Here is a 20,367-nt window from a genome sequence, read left to right as displayed (position 1 = left end):
TTAGTCTGTGTAGAGCGGTATTTATTTATTTATTTGTTTGTTTGTTTGTTTGTTTATTTGTTTGAGACAGGATTGCTCTATGTTGCCCAGGCTGGCCTCAAACTTGCAATCCTTCTGCCTCAGCCTCCTGAATTACTGGGATTACAGGTATGCATCACAGAACCTGGCTAGAGTGGTATTTTAAATCATAGATAACTTTAGGAAAGAAGTAAGAAGAAAAAAGAAAGTCAGGTTAAATGAAACTTCAATGATTTAGTTGAGTAATGATGCTTAAGCACAGAAGGAGCAATCCCCAAAGAAGCAGAGAAAAGTGTAGTCAGAGAAGCTGGTAAAAACCTAGGAAAACTTCATGTACAAACAGAAACAACATGTATCCCATTTGTTTACAATAAAAATAAATTAAAATTAAAAAAAAAAAAAAACTAGGAAAGTGCTGTGTCCTAGAAGCCAAGAGGAAAGGGTCTTTAAGAAGGAAGATAGAAATCTTCAATCCATGAAGATTTTTATGAGGTCCTTGAACATGTTTAATCATTCAACATGTATGTTATCCCTCCCACCTTCAGGTCACCTGCAGATTTGCTAAACAGGCATTCATCTAAATTACCATCAACTATGTTGAACTTGATATTATCCTGGCTCTGCTAATTGACTAGTCACACTTTTGGCAACTTCTCAATCTTGGTTCACTTATCAACAAAATGTGAAGAATAATATTTACTTTTGGGGACTGTTGAGAATACTAAAGAATATAAATATATGAAAGGACCTGGCTTAGTACCCGGTCTGTAAGAGGTACTCAATTGTCAGGGGCGGGCTCTGAGGGCCCCAGAGCCACACCGTGGCCTGATCTCTAAGATGGCGCCTGGCAGCTTGCCAGACATAGCTGCACTCATGTACAAGTTTTAGGAAGTAACTCTGGTTGGCTGTTGTACGTGAGGCGATCCTGGTATCTGCCTGGAGACTGTTCCTTGATAGGCTGACTTTCCTGGTAGTCTACTCTCTGATAGGCTGATGTTCTCAATATAAGTCTGAGACTTGTGGAATAAACGGCTTTTTTGGTTCCTGTGATCAAGAGCGTACGTGTTGTGATTGTCCCCGCGGGCGGTGGGCGATCATACTCAATAAATAACATTTTATTCATTCTGTCAGAACTGAGGCAAGAATCCTGAGCTCTGCCCTTCTCCAAGTTGACAATGGGTATTGCAATCCAGTCATTATTATAGACTAAACTATGTCTGTCTCACATGTTGAGGCCCTAAGCCCTCATGACTGCTATTTGGAGATAAGGTCTTTGAAGAGGTAAGTTAAGTTAAATGAAGTCATAAGGCTGGGGTCTTAATCCAATAAGACTGGCATCTTTAAAAAAGAGGGAAACACTGGGGATGCAAATGCACAAAGGAAAGACCACATACGGACACAATGAGAAGAGGGCACCTGCAAACAAGGACAGAGGCCTCAGGAGATATCAGCCCTGATGGCACCTTGATTTTGGACTTCCAGTCCCCAGAACTGTGAGGAAAGAAATCTGTGTTTCTATCAAAACAGACACTATTGAAATACAAAACATAATTAGAAGCTATTTTGAAAATCTATACTCCAACAAAATAGAAAATCTTGAAGACATCAGCAGGTTTCTAGAGACATATGATTCACCCAAACTGAATCAGGAGGACATACACAATTTAAATAAATCAATTTCAAGTAATGAAATAGAAGAAGTCATCAAAAGCCTACCAACAAAGAAAAGTCCGGGACTAGAAGGATTCTCAGCTAAGTTCTACAAAACCTTTAAAGAAGAGCTCATTCCAATACTCCTCAAAGTATTCCATGAAATAGAAGAGGAGGGAACCCTCCCAAACTCATTCTATGAAGCCAATATCACCCTGATACCTAAACCAGACAGAGACACATCGAGGAAAGAAAATTTCAGACCAATATCCCTAATGAACATTGATGCAAAAATTCTCAACAAAATTTTAGCAAATCGCATAGAAAAACATATTAAAAAGATAGTGCACCACAATCAAGTGGGTTTTATCCCAGGGATGCAAGGTTGGTTCAACATCCAGAAATCAATAAATGTCATTCACCATATCAACAGACTTAAAGTTAAGAATCACATGATTGTTTCAATAGATGCAGAAAAAGCATTCAATAAAATACAGCACCCCTTCATGCTCAAAACACTAGAAAAAATAGGGATAATAGGAAAATTCCTCAACATTGTAAAGGCTATCTATGCTAAGCCCATGGCCAATATCATTCTAAATGGAGAAAAACTGAAAGCATTCCCCCTAAAAACTGGAACAAGGCAGGGATGCCTTCTTTCACAACTTTTTTCAACATTGTCCTTGAAACTCTAGCCAGAGCAATTAGACAGACCAAAGAAATTAAAGGGATATGAATAGGAAAAGAAGAACTCAAACTGTCCCTATTTGCTGATGACATGATTCTATATTTAGAGGAGCTGGGAAATTCCACCAGAAAACTTCTAGAACTCATAAACGAATTTGGTAAAGTAGCAGGATGTAAAATCAATGCTCATAAATCTAATGCATTTTTATTCATAAGTGATGAATCCTCAGAAAGAGAATTTAGGAAAACTACCCCATTCACAATAGCCTAAAAAAAAAAACAAAAAAAACTTGGGAGTCAATCTAACAAAAGAGGCGAAAGACCTCTACAATGGGAACTACAGAACACTAATGAAAGAAATTAAAGAAAACCTTAGAAGATGGAAAGATCTCCCATGTTCTTGGATAGGCAGAATTAATATTGTCAAAATGGCCATACTACCAAAAGTGCTATACAGATTCAATGCAATTCCAATTAAAATCCCAATGACATACCTCACAGAATTAGAGCAAGCAATCATGAAATTCATCTGGAAGAATAAGAAACCCAGAATAGCTAAAGCAATCCTTAGCAAGAAGAGTGAAGCAGGGGGTATCGCAATACCAGAACTTCAACTATACTACAAAGCAATAGTAACAAACACGGCATGGTATTGGCACCAAAATAGACAGGTAGATCAATGGTACAGAATAGAGGACACAGAGACAAACCCAAATAAATACAATTTTCTCATACTAGACAAAGGGGCCAAAAATATGCAATGGAGAAAAGATAGCCTCTTCAACCAATGGTGCTAGGAAAACTGGAAATCCATATGCAGCAGAATGAAACTAAACTCCTATCTCTCACCCTGCAAAACTCAACTCAAAATGGATTAAGGACCTCGGAATCAGACCAGAGACCCTGCACCTTATAGAAGAAAAGGTAGGTCCAAATCTTCATCATGTCAGCTTAGGATCAGACTTCCTTAACATGACTCCCAAAGCACAAGAAATAAAAGCAAGAATCAACAACTGGGATAGATTCAAACTAAAAAGCTTTCTCTCAGCAAAGGAAACTATCAGCAATGTGAAGAGAGAGCCTACAGAGTGGGAGAAAATCTTTGCCAATCATACTTCAGATAGAGCACTAATTTCCAGACTCTATAAAGAACTCAAAAAACTTTACACCAAGAATACAAATAACTCAATCAACAAATGGGCTAAGGAAATGAACAGACACTTCACAGAAGAAGCTCTACAAGCAATCAACAAACATGAAAAAATGTTCAACATCTCTAGTAATAAGGGAAATGCAAATCAAAACTACCCTAAGATTCCATCTCACCCCAATTAGAATGGTGATTATCAAGAATGCAAGCAACAATAGGTGTTGGCAAGGATGTGGGAAAAAAGTTACCCTCATACATTGCTGGTGGGACTGCAAATTAGTGCGGTCACTCTGGAAAGCAGTGTGGAGATTCCTTAGAAAACTTGGAATGGAACCACCATTTGACCCAGCTATCCCACTCCTTGGCCTATACCCAAAGGACTTAAAATCAGCATACTACAGAGATACAGCCACATCAATGTTCATAGCTGCTCAATTCACAATAGTCAGATTGCGGAACCAACGTATATGCCCTTCAATAGATGAATGGATAAAGAAACTGTGAGACACACACACACACACACACACACACACACACACACACACACTGGAGTATTACTCAGTCATAAAGAAGAATAAGGAGCTGAAGAAATGGGTCCTTTTGGAGAGCACTCGCCTAGCATGCCGAAGGACCGCGGTTCAAATCCCCTGCCGGGAAAATGAGAGGGGGGAAAAAAAAAACAACGAAAAAATTGGGCCTTGGTCTCAAAGCCGCCATTCTCCGGATCCACTTCTGGCTTTTCCTCTTGTGCTCAGGAGCCCCAAGTTTCTGTGTGACATAGGGAAGGAGAGACTCAGAGGGAGAATGCGGGGCAGAGTGAAGAGCAGGAAATGAAACCATTGACATTCCGGGATGTGGCCATTGATTTGTCTCAAGAGGAATGGGAATGCCTGGGCCTGGCTCAGTAGAAAATGTACAGAGATGTGATGTTGGAGAACTACAGAAACCTGGTCTTTCTGGTTATGTATTTTCATCAAACCCAAGAAATTTCATCAGAGAAGGGAATAAAATGTTCATTCCAAAAGAAAATATCACTGTGCTCATTTTACAAACAAGCTTTACAAAGGTAATAAGTGCAAACAAGTATTTCATCAGTGCTCAAAATTTAAAGAATGTGCAACAGGCTTAAACAAAGTCCCAAGCATTATTCAGTGCAAGAAAAATTATATGAGAAGAATGCCCTTCAAGTTGAAGAAATGCATTGAAGCATTTAAGGATTTCTCAACCCTTTATCACAGTAGTGATAAACCCTACAGAAGTGAAAATTGTGGTAAAGCCTTTAATAACAAGTCAGCCCTTAGTAAACAGAAGAATCATGCTGGAGAGAAGCCCTATACTTGTAATGAATATGGAAAAGCATTTATTTACATCTCAAAACTTACTGAGCACCAGAGGGTTCATAGTGATGAGAGACCATACAAATGTAAGGAATGTGGAAGAGATTTTAAATATATGTCGAACCTTACTCAACACCAGAAGATTCATACTGCTGAGAGGCCCTATAAATGTACAGAATATGGGAAAGAATTTATTCAGCTTTCACACTGTTTCTCAACACCAGAGGGTTCATCAGACTTCCTTAACAGGACTCCCATAGCACAAGAAATAAAAGCAAGAATCAATAACTGGGATAGATTCAAACTAAAAAGCTTTCTCTCAGCAAAGGAAACTATCAGCAATGTGAAGAGAGAGCCTACAGAGTGGGAGAATATCTTTGACACTCATACTTCAGATAGAGCACTAATTTCCAGACTCTATAAAGAACTCAAAAAACTCTACACGAAGAATACAAATAATCCAATCAACAAATGGGCTAAGGAAATGAACAGACACTTCACAGAAGAAGATGTACAAGCAATCAACAGATATATGAAAAAATGTTCAACATCTCTAGTAATAAGGGAAATGCAAATCAAAACTACCCTAAGATTTCATCTCACCCCAATTAGAATGGCGATTATCAAGAACACAAGCAACAATAGGTGTTGGTGAGGATGTGGTGAAAAAGGAACCCTCATACATTGCTGGTGGGACTGCAAATTAGTGCAGCCACTCTGGAAAGCAGTATGGAGATTCCTCAGAAAGCTTGGAATGGAACCACCATTTGACCCAGGTATCCCACTCCTTGTTCTATACCCAAAGAACTTAAAATCAGCATACTACAGAGATACAGCCACATCAATGTTCATTGCTGCTCAATTCACCATAGCCAGATTGTGGAACCAACCTAGATGCCCTTCAGTTGATGAATGGATAAAGAAACTGTGGCATATATATACAATGGAATATTACTCTGCAATGAAGAATGATAAAATTATGGCATTTGCAGGCAAATGGATGAAATTGGAGAATATCATGCTAAGCGAAATAAGCCAATCTCAAAAAACTAAAGGACGAATGATCTTGCTGATAAGCGGATGAGGACATATAATGGCGGGTGGGAGGGGGTAGCATTAGGGTTAGGGTTAGGTTTAGGGTTAGGGATAAGGAGTGTGGTAAGATTGAAGGAAAGAAGGACTGTATAGAGGGAAAAGAGGGGTGGGAGGGGTGGGGGGGAAGGGAAAAAAATAATGAATCAAACATCATTGCCCTATGTAAATGTATGATTACACAAATGGTATGCCTTGACTCCATGTACAAATAGAGAAACAACATGTATCCCATTTGTATACAATAATTAAAAAAAAAAGATTTGACATATAAAAAATAAGAAGAAGAATAAAATTATGGCATTTGCAGGCAAATGGATGAAGTTGAAGAATATCATACTAAGTGAGATAAGCCAATCCCCCAAAACCAAAAGATGAATGATCTCGCTGATAAGTGGACGATTATACATAATGGGGGGTGGGAGGGAGACAAGAATGGAGAAAGGATGGACTACATAGAGGAAAAAGAGGGGTGGGAGGGGTGGGCGGAAGGAAAAACAACAGAATGAATCAAACATCATTACCCTATGTAAATGTATGATTACACAAACAGTATGCCTCTACTTCATGTACAACCAGAGAAACAAGTTGTACCCTATTTGTTTACAATTAAAAAGAAAAAGAAATCTCTGTTAAGATACGTACTTTTTATTATTTTGTTATGGCAGCACTAGCAAACTTGCTGTTAATAACTTGCTTTCTTGGACCTACATCAACTGGTATTTCCTATTTGCAGGCAATTATGAGACATATTGCCACATGCCAGTTCTGAACATAATGCCCACCCCACTTCTCTGACCTGAGAATTTCAAAGTCCTGTCAAAGGGAGAAATAATATGACTTATTCTTCAGAAAGCAAGTCTCCTCCAACCCCTCTGGTCTTGAGTGACTCAGAATCCATCTGCTGCAGCCCAGTGTGAGTGGTGCCCCCTATATGGAGCAGTGCAGTGACCTTCCTCCAAAATAGCTTTGAGTCAAGGACCCCTGTAAGCAATTGATCCAGACTCACAAAGCAGGCCAGCTGGTGCTGAAGCAGTATGTGAGATAATTAGCACTGAACTCTGAAGAGTTCCTTTATTGCCAGGAACTCACATCAAATATATTTAAGGATACATGGATTCACAAATGTTGTGTGTTGCGAGGAGTCAAGTCAGTTCTTTAAACAACATCTTTGTCGAAGTGAAACCAGAGAAGACATCTGGTTAGTATTATCCCTTTATAAACTCTCAGTCATAAACTCTTCCAAAAGATTTGGTCCTAGCACCATGCAAATGAGCCAAGTGAAAGTACTTTTGTACCTATGAGCTTGATCTGCCTTTGCCAGTAGGATCAGCAGTTTGGTCTGAGAGAACACAGTAAGTTCTGAGGGACTGGCCTCTGAGGTACTGATCACAAATACCAGAAGGCATTCAGCAGTTAATGGAAACAATGATTCCTCTGATGTGCTTTTATTTATTAACTACCACAACCTCTATTACTCATTTTCCTTGTTATAGGAAATCTAAAACATACTGAAGGTTTTGTTTTACCTGACACAATGTGCAGCGGTCAGAATCCAACAGCCACCGATATAAATCCCCCCACAGTTGATTTTCTTGTCTTCTTTAATTGCCACCTGCCATGGGAAGTCTCCCTGTAAAAGACATTTTGTGGTCAACGCCATTCTACCAGACAGTGGTGCAAACAGGTGGCCCTACTAGATTTCCACTGTAGGATTCCCAGTCCTTTGTAATGACATCATTTGCCATCCCTCCCCTGAGCCTGTTCCTGGGAAGTAAACTCTCCACGAAGATTTACCATGTGTGCCAGCCTTCCTCCAACCACTCGTTTCCTTCGAGTGTGCGTGTTTCTTTTGACTCCACAGGATAGTTTAGGTAATAATGACTTAATCCGTTTTCTTTCTTTAAGAAAGGAAGAGATTATCATCATGATTTTGAACCCATTACCTTGTGGACATATTGAATGACAATATCTTTATTCTCTCTCTGCCATAAAAAATAGCAAGATCTATTTATACATCTAATAAAAAACAGTCCAGATTCATTAGCAAAATATTTTGGAGAGTAAACTGTACTATTCACCTTGTTTTGAAATTGTGGCTTAATATTAAGATTGACTTGGTTTTCTGAAGTTCTGCCCAAAGGTTGAGTTGAGGCAGAAAGAAGCCGGTCAAGGTGTTAAACATTCTCCAGGATCTTGCAGATGAGAGATGCCACATATTCTGGCATTACTAGAGTGATAGCTTGGGAGGGGGGTCATGTTCTGAAATTATCAGAATAAGGTGACAACATGGAGAACTGCATCTTTATTCTCTCATGGCTTTTGGTGTCTAGAGGATGTTGATATGGAACTCTTTTCAATAATATTAATTTTATCATTGTGATATTACTTCTGAATACTTTGTAGGTGCCAGGTCCCATACTGAGCACTTTGTATATAGTTTGTCTCATTGAATCATCATATTTATCCTAAAAGGCAATATGCCAGGGGAACCCTGGATAGCAGGCCACATCTGGCATTGGAAAAAGTTTCCCTATTCTGTCTGTGAGCAATTAGACATGGTACATTTGTCACTGAGGAAACATGGTAGAGTAAGGCTTAAGACATGAACTTGCAAGAGAATTCACCACAAAGGAAGAAAGTAAAAGATGCTCTCTTTATTCTACTTACCATGTTGTGAAATTTTTGTAAACTTGTTTCTTAGCCCCAAATGAGAAGGGAAACTATTTTTAGTTGTAGGTGAACATAATACCTTTATTTTATTTTTATGTGATGCTAAGGATTGAACCTAGTGCTAGGCGAGACTCTACCACTGAGCCACAAACAGAGCCCCTGACTCTTAATTATTTTGGGCGTACCAATAGGAGATAGGACCCCAATCAAGTGAAATTGTAAATGAATGTGGATACATTTTGTTGTTGTTGTTGTTGCTCTTACCTACCTTTTTTTCTTTTCTTTTTCACAGAACTGGAGCTCAAACCTAGGACCCTGCACATGCTAGGCAAGTGTTCTACCACTGAACCACAGGCTAGACCTGGTCTCACTGATCCTAAAAAATGGGTCGGGGGTAGAGTGTGATGGTGAATCTTAAGTTTTCGCTTGTATTTTTGAAAGAAGAGAGATCTCATCCATTAAGAACTGTGAAGTGAGGTTGGGGAATATCTGAAAATTAAAGTTATGATGTATAGACAATAAAGAGCTTTTATTGAAAATCCCTCTGAATTGATATCTGTTACTTTTGAGATTTAAATCTTTCACTCATTGGTTAATTAAAAATTTTTTTCATTAATTTTGGGACCTGGCAATTCAAAGTTGAGTCTTACATGAATTTCATTTTTAAATCTCCATAAAACAGGGAACTATTTTATTATTCAATATTGTGTTTGAGGTTCAGTATCTCACCTAAGATTATCTAGCTAATAACTGGCATTAAAATACAAGCTTAAACCAGTGAATCACTAGTAAAAAAAAAGTATAATGTTAACATACCTGCATTCATATCTGCAGACAAAATTTCTATTTCATCTATAATAAAACAAAAAGTTTCAATGTTTGAAATTATTTTTATAGATAAAATTAGATCAATTAAAATCATCTAAACTCTTATAATAATTTTGTCTTAAAATTTGTCCTCCCTTAAAAAGGACTGTATAAAAAGATTCCTCTCTTTTATACATAATAAGGTACTTTTTTTTTTTTTTTTTTTTTTGTAACAGGGTTTGAACCCAGAGTTGCTCAATCACTGAGCCACCTCAGTGGCTAAGCAAAGGGTGGCCCCAAAGAGCTGGAGGGCTTGGGGACATCTACTTATGGACAGCCCTGTCCTTTTAAATATTTTATTTAGAAACATAGTCTTTCTGAGTTGTTTAGGGCCTCACTAAATTGCTGAGGCTGGCTTTGAATCCACTATCCTCCTTCCTCAGCCTCCCAAGCCACTGGGATTATAGGCATGTGCCACCACACCTGGCAATAAGGCACTTCTTACAGGGGTAATGCACACAAATATATCTCTTTGGTTTCAGTGCTAGGTATTGCTAGCATTAGACATCTGGAATGCGGAAGTTGAAAGGAAAAAAAATCCTTTTCTTCCTTAGACTTTTGTTTGAAGTTATACAGGATTTTCCCCTCTTTACTCTGTCATCCTAGACCATTTCCATGCATAGGATTATGATTTCTTTGGCCTGAGGATCAGAAAGCAGATTCCCTCTAACATATTACTCCTCTTTGGATGAGGACGTGACAGCATAGCCCAGGAAAGCAATGTTACTTTCCTGCAGCAATCCTAGGTCTTTTCCCTAGTTTTCCCACATTCTTTTTGGGTCAGGCATACATGTATCTGTTATGTCACACAACTAAGTTGTTTTCTGGGGCAAGAGAGGCTCAACTCAGGAGCATTCATTAAAGCACCCTTATGAATCATAGAAGACTCAAAAGGAAGGTAGGGAAAGTCCAGTGGAGCTGAGGTATACTGGGTATTAGAAAAGCAGCATAAAACTTCAGAAGTAGAAATGTAAGAAAAACATATCTTCAGAAACATAAAAGTCAAGGGTTTCTAGTCAACAAATCTCACTGGCAATTGAGTTAATAGATAAATGGGTAATAGAGTATAAAAGGTGAATGTGTCAGAGTATTTTTTTCAGTTACTTTATTTTGACAATTCTTATTACATATCTAAGTATGTTCTTGCCCCAAATTGAACAAATTAAAAAATTCATATTCCATATACCATGAGAAGTATTTTACAGGAGGTAACTCAATTGTTCCTTGCAGAAAACACCTACTAACATTATATACATTTTACAAATGAGAAATGAATTTGCAAACTGATGTCATGGCAGAGTATTCTATGTGGTGATTTAGGAGCAAGAGATTAGATTAACAAATAACAACATGGAAAGATCTCTAAAATGTAATTCTTTCAAGAAAAAAGAAAGGAAGAAAGAAAGAGAAAGAAAGGAAGAAAGAAGACAAGAGATCCACAATACAATACTATGTGAGTTAAAAAATGTATGCTCACACCAAATTATATTGTTATATTGTGTGCACATATAAATATGCAACAGCAAATTCCATTATTACCTGCAACTATAACGAACCAATTTAAAAAAAAAAAGTGGGGAAAAAAAGAAAAAGAAAAAAATGTATGCTCATGAAATAAGAATGCACATTAGAGAAGAATGCATACAAACGAAATGACATAGACTTTAAGTCGCATTAAAATGTTCAACTATATGGGGAGGAGAATGGAAGTAGGGTGCAGGGATAAAGCCAGAAAGGGGCCTGGCTGTCATGAATGATGATCATGTTCAATGAACTGAGGAGTGTCATCAACTCATTCCTTTGCCACTAAGGTTCAAAACTAGAGAGGGAAGTGGGAAAGAAAGGAGGGCAGGAAGGAAGAAGGAAAGGAATGAATCGGGGAGAAAATAAAGAACAGCGGGTAAATGACAAGTGAGAAGTAACAGAAGGAACTAATTGAGAATAGACATTCAGGGAAAGGGGTGATCTTGAGCTACTTTGTCTCCAAGGAATCCTAAGAAATCCTGAGGAGGAACATGAACTTTTGGCTGGGGCCTTGAGTCATTTAATCTGAATAACTAAGCAAAGGGTGGCCCCAAAGAGCTGGCGGGCTTGGGGATATCTACTTATGGAAGTAAACATATTATATTTTCTCTAGTGTCAGTTTCTTCAGGACCTGCCTTGGTTTTGAGAAAAAATTAAAGTAAGAGGAGAAAGATGTTTGTCAAAGGAAAAATGTGCAGGGAAGGTCCACTGTGAATGGTTTTCTGGTGAGCAGGCCATGAGACAGAAAGTTTACCCCACTAAATGAACAAAACCTCTGTGCTAGCCTAATGTTAAAGCTGGATTACTAATGACACGTGGTCACATTATGCTCAGTTAATAGTTATATTAAAATACAAGAAAACAATAGATTCTTAGTTTTATTTCAATGTTTTGGTATCCCAAAATTTTAATAAAGTTTTAACTTGAGCCCTGGGTGCAAGGCTTGAAGAAAAACAAAAAGCAAAATCAAAATAATATTTATCACAGTGAAGGATAATTTTTAATTGAGAAAAAACCCCACACCATATTATTGTATAACTATCTCTCTATATATTATAACATATATAAGGAAAAACTTATTTTTCACCTGTAATATAATTATTCTATTATAAAAATAGATTTACCTTGAATTGAAGGATGTTCCGCTCCTATAAGCAAAATAAAAAAACTCAATATAGCAAAGAGATCAGTTTCGTTTGAATAAAATATACCCAAATCATTATTTCAGGAACAGTACAACAAATGAAAATTCATAGTTATGAAAAGGTTAAGAAAAAAAGTCAGTATGCCATTTTACTTTGAATTTTAATACCAAATAACAAACTTTTCATCTTGCATTTAAACACACACCAATTTCATCCAGGAAAAATTCATTTTAACTTGAATTTTAAAAAAAGATTAGTATTTGAGATCCATTGAACACCCATTCAACAGCAAACTTACCATTCAATGATATAAAATTTGTAACTATTTTAACATATTAATAAAAGAAGGGCTTATAAAAGACAAATGCAACCGAGACAAAATTCAAACCTCCCTTGATTTAGTGGTTATGACCTGGCCACTTGAAGTGGAAGTCAATGAATATGTTAATTTTGCATCTCTGCTCTCACTTCTCTTTCTTAGAGGGGAATAGTATAACCCCTGTCCAACTACAAAAGGCACAGCTCATCCTAAAGGGGAAACTGAAGGACTAATAACGACAGTTGACTAAGTGGAGTTTTGATATTGAGTTAAGAAATTTATATGAAAATAAATTTTATATTGTAGTGACTTCCTTGCAGGAGAATTCCCCGCCCCCCATAAGCAAATTTTGTCCCTTGATCTTAAACTTTAGAGTTTTAAATTGAAGGAGGGGGAGGGGAAAGAAGAGGAGAAGGAAGAAGCCCAAACTACTCTCACACTGAAGAAAGGAGATGACGCTATAGAGCCTTATGGTTCACTGTCCTACCCGAAAACCTTTTCTTTCTTCCTCTCTCTACTAAGGATTAAACACCTGAAGGCACTTTTGCCCAAATGCTTATATACCCTTTGAAAGGAAATATAATGATTTGAAATTCTAAAAAGGACATTTCTTTTCTTGTAATACTGGGGATTGAACCTAGGCTCTCCACCACTGAGCTACATCCCCAATCCTTATGTATTTGTATATATATTTTTTTTTCTTATTTTTTATTTTGAGACGGGATCTCGCTAAATTGCCAAGACTGGTCTCAAACTTGTGATCCTCCTGCTTCAGCCTCCCCAGTTGCTGGGATTACAGGTGTGTGCCACCATGTCCAGTGGATATTCTTTCATTTAAAAGCTGATCTCAATGGAAAACTGAAGAAAATCTCAGTAAGTCTCATATTGCCATACAAGTAATGCTGAAATATAATCAATATCAATTCATTTATTTGCACATATCTTCAACATTTACTTAATTTTTATGGGTAAGACGCTTGTTCTGGGATATTTGCAATATAAAAACAGATTCTATTTTCAAGATGTATACTGTTAAGAAGGAAAGGAAAGAGGAGTACCAAGAACTACAAAAACAGTGGAAAGCAATTCTGTGGTGTACTGGCTCTGTTTTGGGCCAGTCTGAAGAGCTCCTGTATCCAGGGCTTCCCAGCTCAAGTTCAAAGACGTGTATATCAACAGCTTGAGATCCCCCTTGGTGGAATAATTATACCACAGAAAATGACAAAAGCTATATTAAATGAGGCACTCTACCACTGAATGGGAAACAAAAGCTTCCCTCTTCCTCTCTAAAGTAGTCGTTATACATTCACAGCATGGGATAAGTTCCATAAATGGGGTACAACCACCCTCGACTGCACATTTACCTTGAACCCCCATCCAATCAACTGGCACATCTTACAGGCTCAACCTTCAAAATATATCCAGAATCTGACTGCTTCTCATTATTTTTGTTCCTACCCTCTTGTCCTGGTCACTTTCATCTCGTCCCTGCAATGATTTCCTAACTGGGTCCTCATTTCTTCCCTTTCCTTCTATGGCCAGCAGCCAGAGTAATCCTGATTTAACATGTCAGTCAGATCATTTCACTCTGCCCCAAGTCCTTGTTTTACTCTCTAACAGGCCTTAGTTGATTGCCCAACACCTTCTACTCTACCTCTCCTGGAGCTTCTCTCTTGCTGTCTCAATACTATCACCTGTACCACCTCTCACACTCGCCACCTTACCGCTTGTCCCTCAAGCACACGGGGTAAGTTCACATGGGGAAACACTGTATGCATGTTGCTGTGCCTGGAACATCCTCCTGCAGACACCTGAGGGGCTGGCTGCATTTCCTCTACGTGGTTTTCTAACAGTAACCTCAGTGAGTGCTTCCCAGGCTACCTTACCTAAAATTTCAAAACTTACCCACAGTATTTTCTATCCTCCTTCCTTACTTTATTTTTCTTCTTAGTACCTTTTATTTTACTTACTCTCTTTTGTATGGTCTTGCTTCACGCACTGGAAGGTAAGATCCATAAAGGGGCAGGGATTTTCAAAATGTCGTTCACTATTGTAACCCTAGAACCCAGAACAGGGTCTGGTACACATAGTAGGAACTTAATAATCATTGAGTAAGTGAATGAATAGAATCACTTAAAGTGATTTTTTTCCTCCAAAAAGCAAAAGTCAGTCGAATTCATTCTGTGTTATGCAGAACAAGTATATAATATATATATATGTGTACACACACACACACACACACACACACACATGTTTTTTAGTTGTAAGTGGACACGAGACCTTTTTTTTTTTTTTTTTAATGTGGTGCTGAGGATCAAACCCAGGGCCTCACGCATGCTAGGCAAGTGCTCTGCCCCCGAGCCACAACCCCAGCCACAATATATGATATTTTTACCATTGGAGGTTGTCCTCAGTGCAAACTCATTGGTAAGGAAAGGGGGAGGATTAAGAATCACCCTGCTTTTTGAAATAAATTAAGCCCAAGAACCAAAGCCAAATATTTTTTCTGAGGGATGCTAATTCACAATAAGGGAGACTAGTTAGGGAAGAACAGAGGTACTTTGGATTAGACAGAGAGGAGTGAAGGGAGGGGAGGGGGCATGGGAGGAGGAAAGATAGTAGAATAAATCTGACATTGTTACCCTACGTGCATATATGATTACACAACCAGTGTAACTCTACATCATGTACAAGCAGAAAAATGAGAAGCTATACTCCATTTATATATGATGTATCAAAATACATTCTACTGTCACATATAACTAATTAGAACAAATAAAAAATGAAAAAAAATATCCTGCTTTTTTAAATAGTTGGAACTAGAGAACATTATGTTAAGCAAAATAAGTCAAACTCAGAAGGTCAAGGGTGCATGTTTTCTCTCAGATGTAGGGAGAAGCTAAAGAGAAACAAGGAAAAGAAAGGTGGGGGCTGATCTCATCAAACTCAAAGGGAGATCAGTAGAGGAAAGGGACCAAGGGGTGGAGGGAGGGAGGGAGCGACGTGATATTGGCCAAATTAAATTGTTATCTTGTTACATGTATGAATCTGTAACAACAGATCCCATCATTATGTACAACTTTAATGGACCAATAAAAAATGTGGGGAAAAAAGAATTTAAAAAATTATCCTGCTTTTTTTCTATGAGTTACATTTTATGGAAATAAAATCAGTGATGGAGGAAAATTTTTTCCAGTATAATTTCAGTTAATAAATATAGAAAGAATGATAGAATTAGAAATTGACCTTCTATAGCCCTTACTGATAAGGTGGATGTAGGTAACAATTACAAAGGCTGCTAAAATCATTAGGTGAAAGATTATGATGGAGCATTTTAATGGAGGCATCAAACTTATCCAGGGATCGATCTTAACATGACTAGAAGTGAGACAGATCAGAAGACAAAAAACATCAAGAATTCTTGCCTGAAATATTAAATCTTGCATCTAACCAAGTCTCTGTAAGTTCAGAATAAGGAACATTCCATAAGACCCAGCTTTTCTTAAAAAAAAAAAAAATAATCAATGGTATAAAAAAATCGGGTGAGGAGAAAGGATAGGTGGCTTAAAGAATAAAACAGACTTGGGGCTAGGGTTGTGGTTCAGTGGTAGAGCACTTTCCTGGCATATGTAAGGTCCGGGTTTGATCCTCAGAACTGCATGTAAATAAACAAATAAATAAAATAAAAGATCCATTGACAACTAAAAAATATATATTGAAAAAAATAATAAAACATACCTTAATAAGGTGAAAAACAAATGCAACATTCATGTTCTTTTGGATCCTAATTTGAACATGTTAACTTGAAAAAGACATTTTTTGAGGTAGGAAAATTTGAATGTGGTGGTTATTAAGTAATGATAAGGAATCATGGGATTATTAATGATGATAGGGAACCATTATTTCTAGGTACACTAATGAGAGAATGGTTTAATATATGTAATGTTTTCATTATTAGATATGCAAACAGGTGAGACATGATATCTGAAATTTAGTTTAAAATACTCCAATAAACAAAGAAGCTGGAAGAGAGATGAGAAAGACTTCAAACTATCAGTAAGTGTTGCAGCTGAAAGATGGGACCATAGGGAGCCATTTTAAGTCTGTCTTTATTGTGTATGTGAGTTTTTTTAAATAACAGAAAGTTCTGAAATAACAAGATATTTACTAGGTGAAACTATGAGGTATCTATTCCGTAGTTCTTCAAATGCCCATTCAGTAATGTTCTTATTGCTCCACTTACCTGTGGTCATTTAAGGTAACACGTTACTAAAAAAAAAAAAAGTTTCAGAATCTGTGGATTTAATAATGAAAAAAAAGTTATCACAAAACTAATTTACCTTCACAACCGACTTCATCTTCTCCTGTAATGCAGTCCAACTCACCGTTGCATTTATACTTGCTTGGAATGCAAACACCTGACTTACAAAGGAAACTGTCACCCCGGCACCCTGTACAAACACAAGTTGGAGAGGTTCCTTCATTTCTTAAAATTGGATGAGGTGGTGCATGCTTGTATAATCTCAGCAACTTGGGAGGCTGAGGCAGGAGGATTGCAAGTTGGAGGCCAGCCTCAGCAACTCAGTGATAACCTGTCTCAAAATACAAAATAAAAAGGGCTGGGGGTGTAGCTCAGTGGCAAAGCGCCCCTGGTTTCAATCCCTAGTACAAATGAAGAAAAACGAAAAAATAAAATGAATGAGGAAGACTCTTCAATTCAAGAATAAAATTGTTTTTACCTTTTTAGTCAGAAGAATGAATTGGAGGATATAAAAGCTAGATTTATGTCTACCTTTACAGCACAGCTCATCACTTTGATCACCACAGTCATTTATCCCATCGCAGGCTTTCTGCTGAAGGATGTATTTCCCATTCACACACTGGAAGAACTCATTTGTTGGAGAATCTGTAAAGAGGAATCATTTTTGTGAAATTTAGTTATGGAGTTGTGGCGTAAAATCCTTGTGACCTTTTTGGGATAATGGGGACATTAAGATAAAATCAGATCTCAAAAAAAAAGATATAAAATATATTAGTAGTATCAACTTAGTAATATATGGCTGATAAAGAAAATAAATGCCAAAGCCGGCTTATGGTGGCCCTTTCATTATTTCTGAAAACCAGTGTTGTTGGTAGAAGTCTGTAGTCTTGAGATGGGGGAGTTCAGGAACAGGAGCACTAGCTGAAATGGCAAGCACTGGTGCTCCCCATTCTTCTCCCGCTGCTACACTAACCCCACCCCGACTCCCAGGACACATGGGCAGTGCCATTTACGTTTTTTAGATCATTTTTTTATTGGTGCCTTAAGATTGTACATGATTTTGGACTTCATTGTTACATATTTGTACATGTACCTAACATAATTTGGGGTCAATTTAATTCCTCAGTACCTCCCATTTCCCATCCCTCCTCCTTCCCCAGTCCTCTTCTTCTACTCTACTGACCTTTCTTCTATTTTCTTGAGATTCTGGACCCCCACCTTTCTTTTCTTTTTCCTCTTGAGTTTTCACATATGGGAAAACGTACAATCTTTGGTTTTTTGATTCTGGATTACTTCACTTAACGTGATGCTATCAAGTTGCATCAATTTTCTGCAAATGACATAATTTCATTCTTCCTAATGGCTGAATAAAACTCCATTGTGTATATACATCACATTTTATTTATCCATTGATCTGCCGCCAGACACACAGGCTGGTTCCATAGTTTGGCTATTGTGAAATGAGCTGCTATAAACATGGGTATGCATGTATCACTGTAGTATAATGACTAGTATGATGACTTTAATTCTTTTGGATAAATGCTGAGGAGTTTTGTATCTGGGACATATGATGGTTCCATTCCCAGTCTTTTGAGGAATCTCCATACTAACTTCCATAGTGGTAATGCTAATTCACAACCCCACTAACATTGTGAAAGTATTTTCTCCCACACCCTTGTATTTTAACTGGAGTGACATGAAATCTTAGTGTAGTTTTAATTTGAATTTCCCCAATTGCTAAAGATGTAGAACATTTTTTCACATATTTATTGGTCATTTGTATTTCTCCTTTTGAGAAATGTCTGCTTCATTTGCCCATTTATCAATTTCTTGGTTGTAAGTTTTTGAGTTCTTCATGTATTCTAACTATTCTATTCTAACTATTCTATTCTCCTGTCAGAGGGCTAGCTGACATTCTGTAGTAGTATTCTCCCATTCTGTAGGCTCTCCATGTTATTAATTGTTTCCTTTGCTGTGAAGAAGCTTTTTAATTTGATGCCATCCCATATTAATTCTTGATATTATTCCCTGAACTTTAAGAGTCCTCTTGAGGAAGTGCCATTTGCATTTTGATGATACTTTTTTTTTTCTTAGCACTGAAAAGGGAAAGTGTACAGTTTTGGTCTTTAATACCATACACATGGCCAAAGTATTCCAATCAGGATGGAGGAGCAAAGCATCAGTGACTGCCTGGAAACCCAGGCAGTGATGTGGTCACTTAAACATCTTAAAGGAATGTGTATAGGCTGGAATTCTTTTTTTCCCTCTTTCCATATTTTTTATTGGGTACATTTAGCTGTACATAATGGTGAGTGGGCTGGAAATCTTTTTTAAAGATGTTTTTAGTTGTAGATAGTCACAATACCTTTACTTTATTTATTTATTTTTATGTGGTGTTGAGAATTGAACCCAGTGCCTCATATGTGCGAGGCAAGTGGTTTACCACTGAGCCACACCCCAGCCCTAGGATGGAATTCTTGAAGGAGATGCTAAAATATTTTTCTCATGCTTGACTGAACTTTGTTGTGATGGTAACTTTAATCTACATGTTCAAGGAAGAAAAGAGGTGTCGGGCAATTTTCTTCCCATATAGGAAAGTGGATGCAAGTAATGTTTGAATGGCAATAAGGAATGATAGGGGGAAAGCACCAATTTAGGCTTTAAAACCCAAAACATGATAGGTCCCATATATCATTTGCCTCCATGACTGACAGCTGGGTATATCCATCATTAGTTTGTTTATGTAGGCATGGTTTGAACAATCTTGAAGGAAGGAAAAGTATCAGGCAAGTACTCCACCAACCTGAATTCTGTCTGTAACACACCACGCCAGCTAGACCTGGGGAACTCTTAGTCCTCCTTTTGGTAAAAGTGCATTCAGCCAAACTGGTCTCTAATCCCTGACAATGGACATGCAGACATTCAGTGGAGTTTATGTGGAAATTTTCAGGAATACGAAACCTTCCTTGAGTACTTAAAGCACCCCTGCAAAGAGAATAAATAAAACATGATGGTAGAACAATTAGAGCATTCATATATAGTCTTACACTAGGAAGTAAGGGTCTAATTTCCTCTCATTTTTTACATATGAGTTACAGATTGGGCAAGATACTTAAATTCTCTGAGCCTCAATATCTACCTGTGAAAGGGAATAAGACTACCTCAGCGAGTTTTATAAAGATTAACCAAACTATCAATGTAAGCTGACTAGCCAGGGTTCAAAACATGCCAAACACTCAAGCAAAGATTGGCCTCCACTTCCCTGTTTCTATTAAGGAAGAAAATACTCCTGTGATTTCTTTTAATCTGTGATGCACTGTTCCTGGACTCTCTCTTTTGTTTTGTTTTTCTCTGTGGGAAAGAGAGCAGATTACTTTGATCAAAGGATTTTAGAAATACAATCAGGCCTGGTTAGCTCAGTTTTTCACCTTTTCCTTTTGGGAGTCTCTTTGCCTGCTGCATGGTGCAAAGCTTACCTGGTTGTTTCCATCACTGCTCAAGATTTAGAAATTAAGTTGGTTTAATTCTAGTAGATCTATTTGCTTTTACACTATGCTGCATCCTCAATTCAGTCTCAAGAGTACTATGGTGGTACTCTGTCATCTATATACAAGTGCTTGGACATCACAATTTGTTCAGAATTT

At 37.6% G+C, this 20,367-nt stretch overlaps 1 protein-coding gene across 2 annotated transcripts in view; it reads right to left on the bottom strand.

Annotated features, from left to right (window-relative positions):
* Positions 1 to 20,367, bottom strand: part of Cfi (complement factor I) — a 52,357-nt gene that overhangs the window by 6,929 nt on the left and 25,061 nt on the right. For both annotated transcript variants that reach the window (XM_047566429.1, XM_047566430.1), the window contains 7 exons: positions 19,527 to 19,708; positions 17,255 to 17,368; positions 16,803 to 16,913; positions 12,123 to 12,146; positions 9,424 to 9,459; positions 7,732 to 7,835; positions 7,464 to 7,567 (listed from right to left, as the gene is read on the bottom strand). In XM_047566429.1, coding sequence (XP_047422385.1) covers positions 7,464 to 7,567; positions 7,732 to 7,835; positions 9,424 to 9,459; positions 12,123 to 12,146; positions 16,803 to 16,913; positions 17,255 to 17,368; positions 19,527 to 19,708 — 675 coding nt within the window. The remainder of the gene's footprint in view (positions 1 to 7,463; positions 7,568 to 7,731; positions 7,836 to 9,423; positions 9,460 to 12,122; positions 12,147 to 16,802; positions 16,914 to 17,254; positions 17,369 to 19,526; positions 19,709 to 20,367) is intronic.

This window comes from Sciurus carolinensis, chromosome 10 (genome assembly GCF_902686445.1).
Source record: "Sciurus carolinensis chromosome 10, mSciCar1.2, whole genome shotgun sequence".
Taxonomy (NCBI): Eukaryota; Metazoa; Chordata; class Mammalia; order Rodentia; family Sciuridae; genus Sciurus; species Sciurus carolinensis.
The sequence above is the reverse complement of the archived record's forward strand: the minus strand, read 5'-3'. Positions and strand labels throughout refer to the sequence as shown.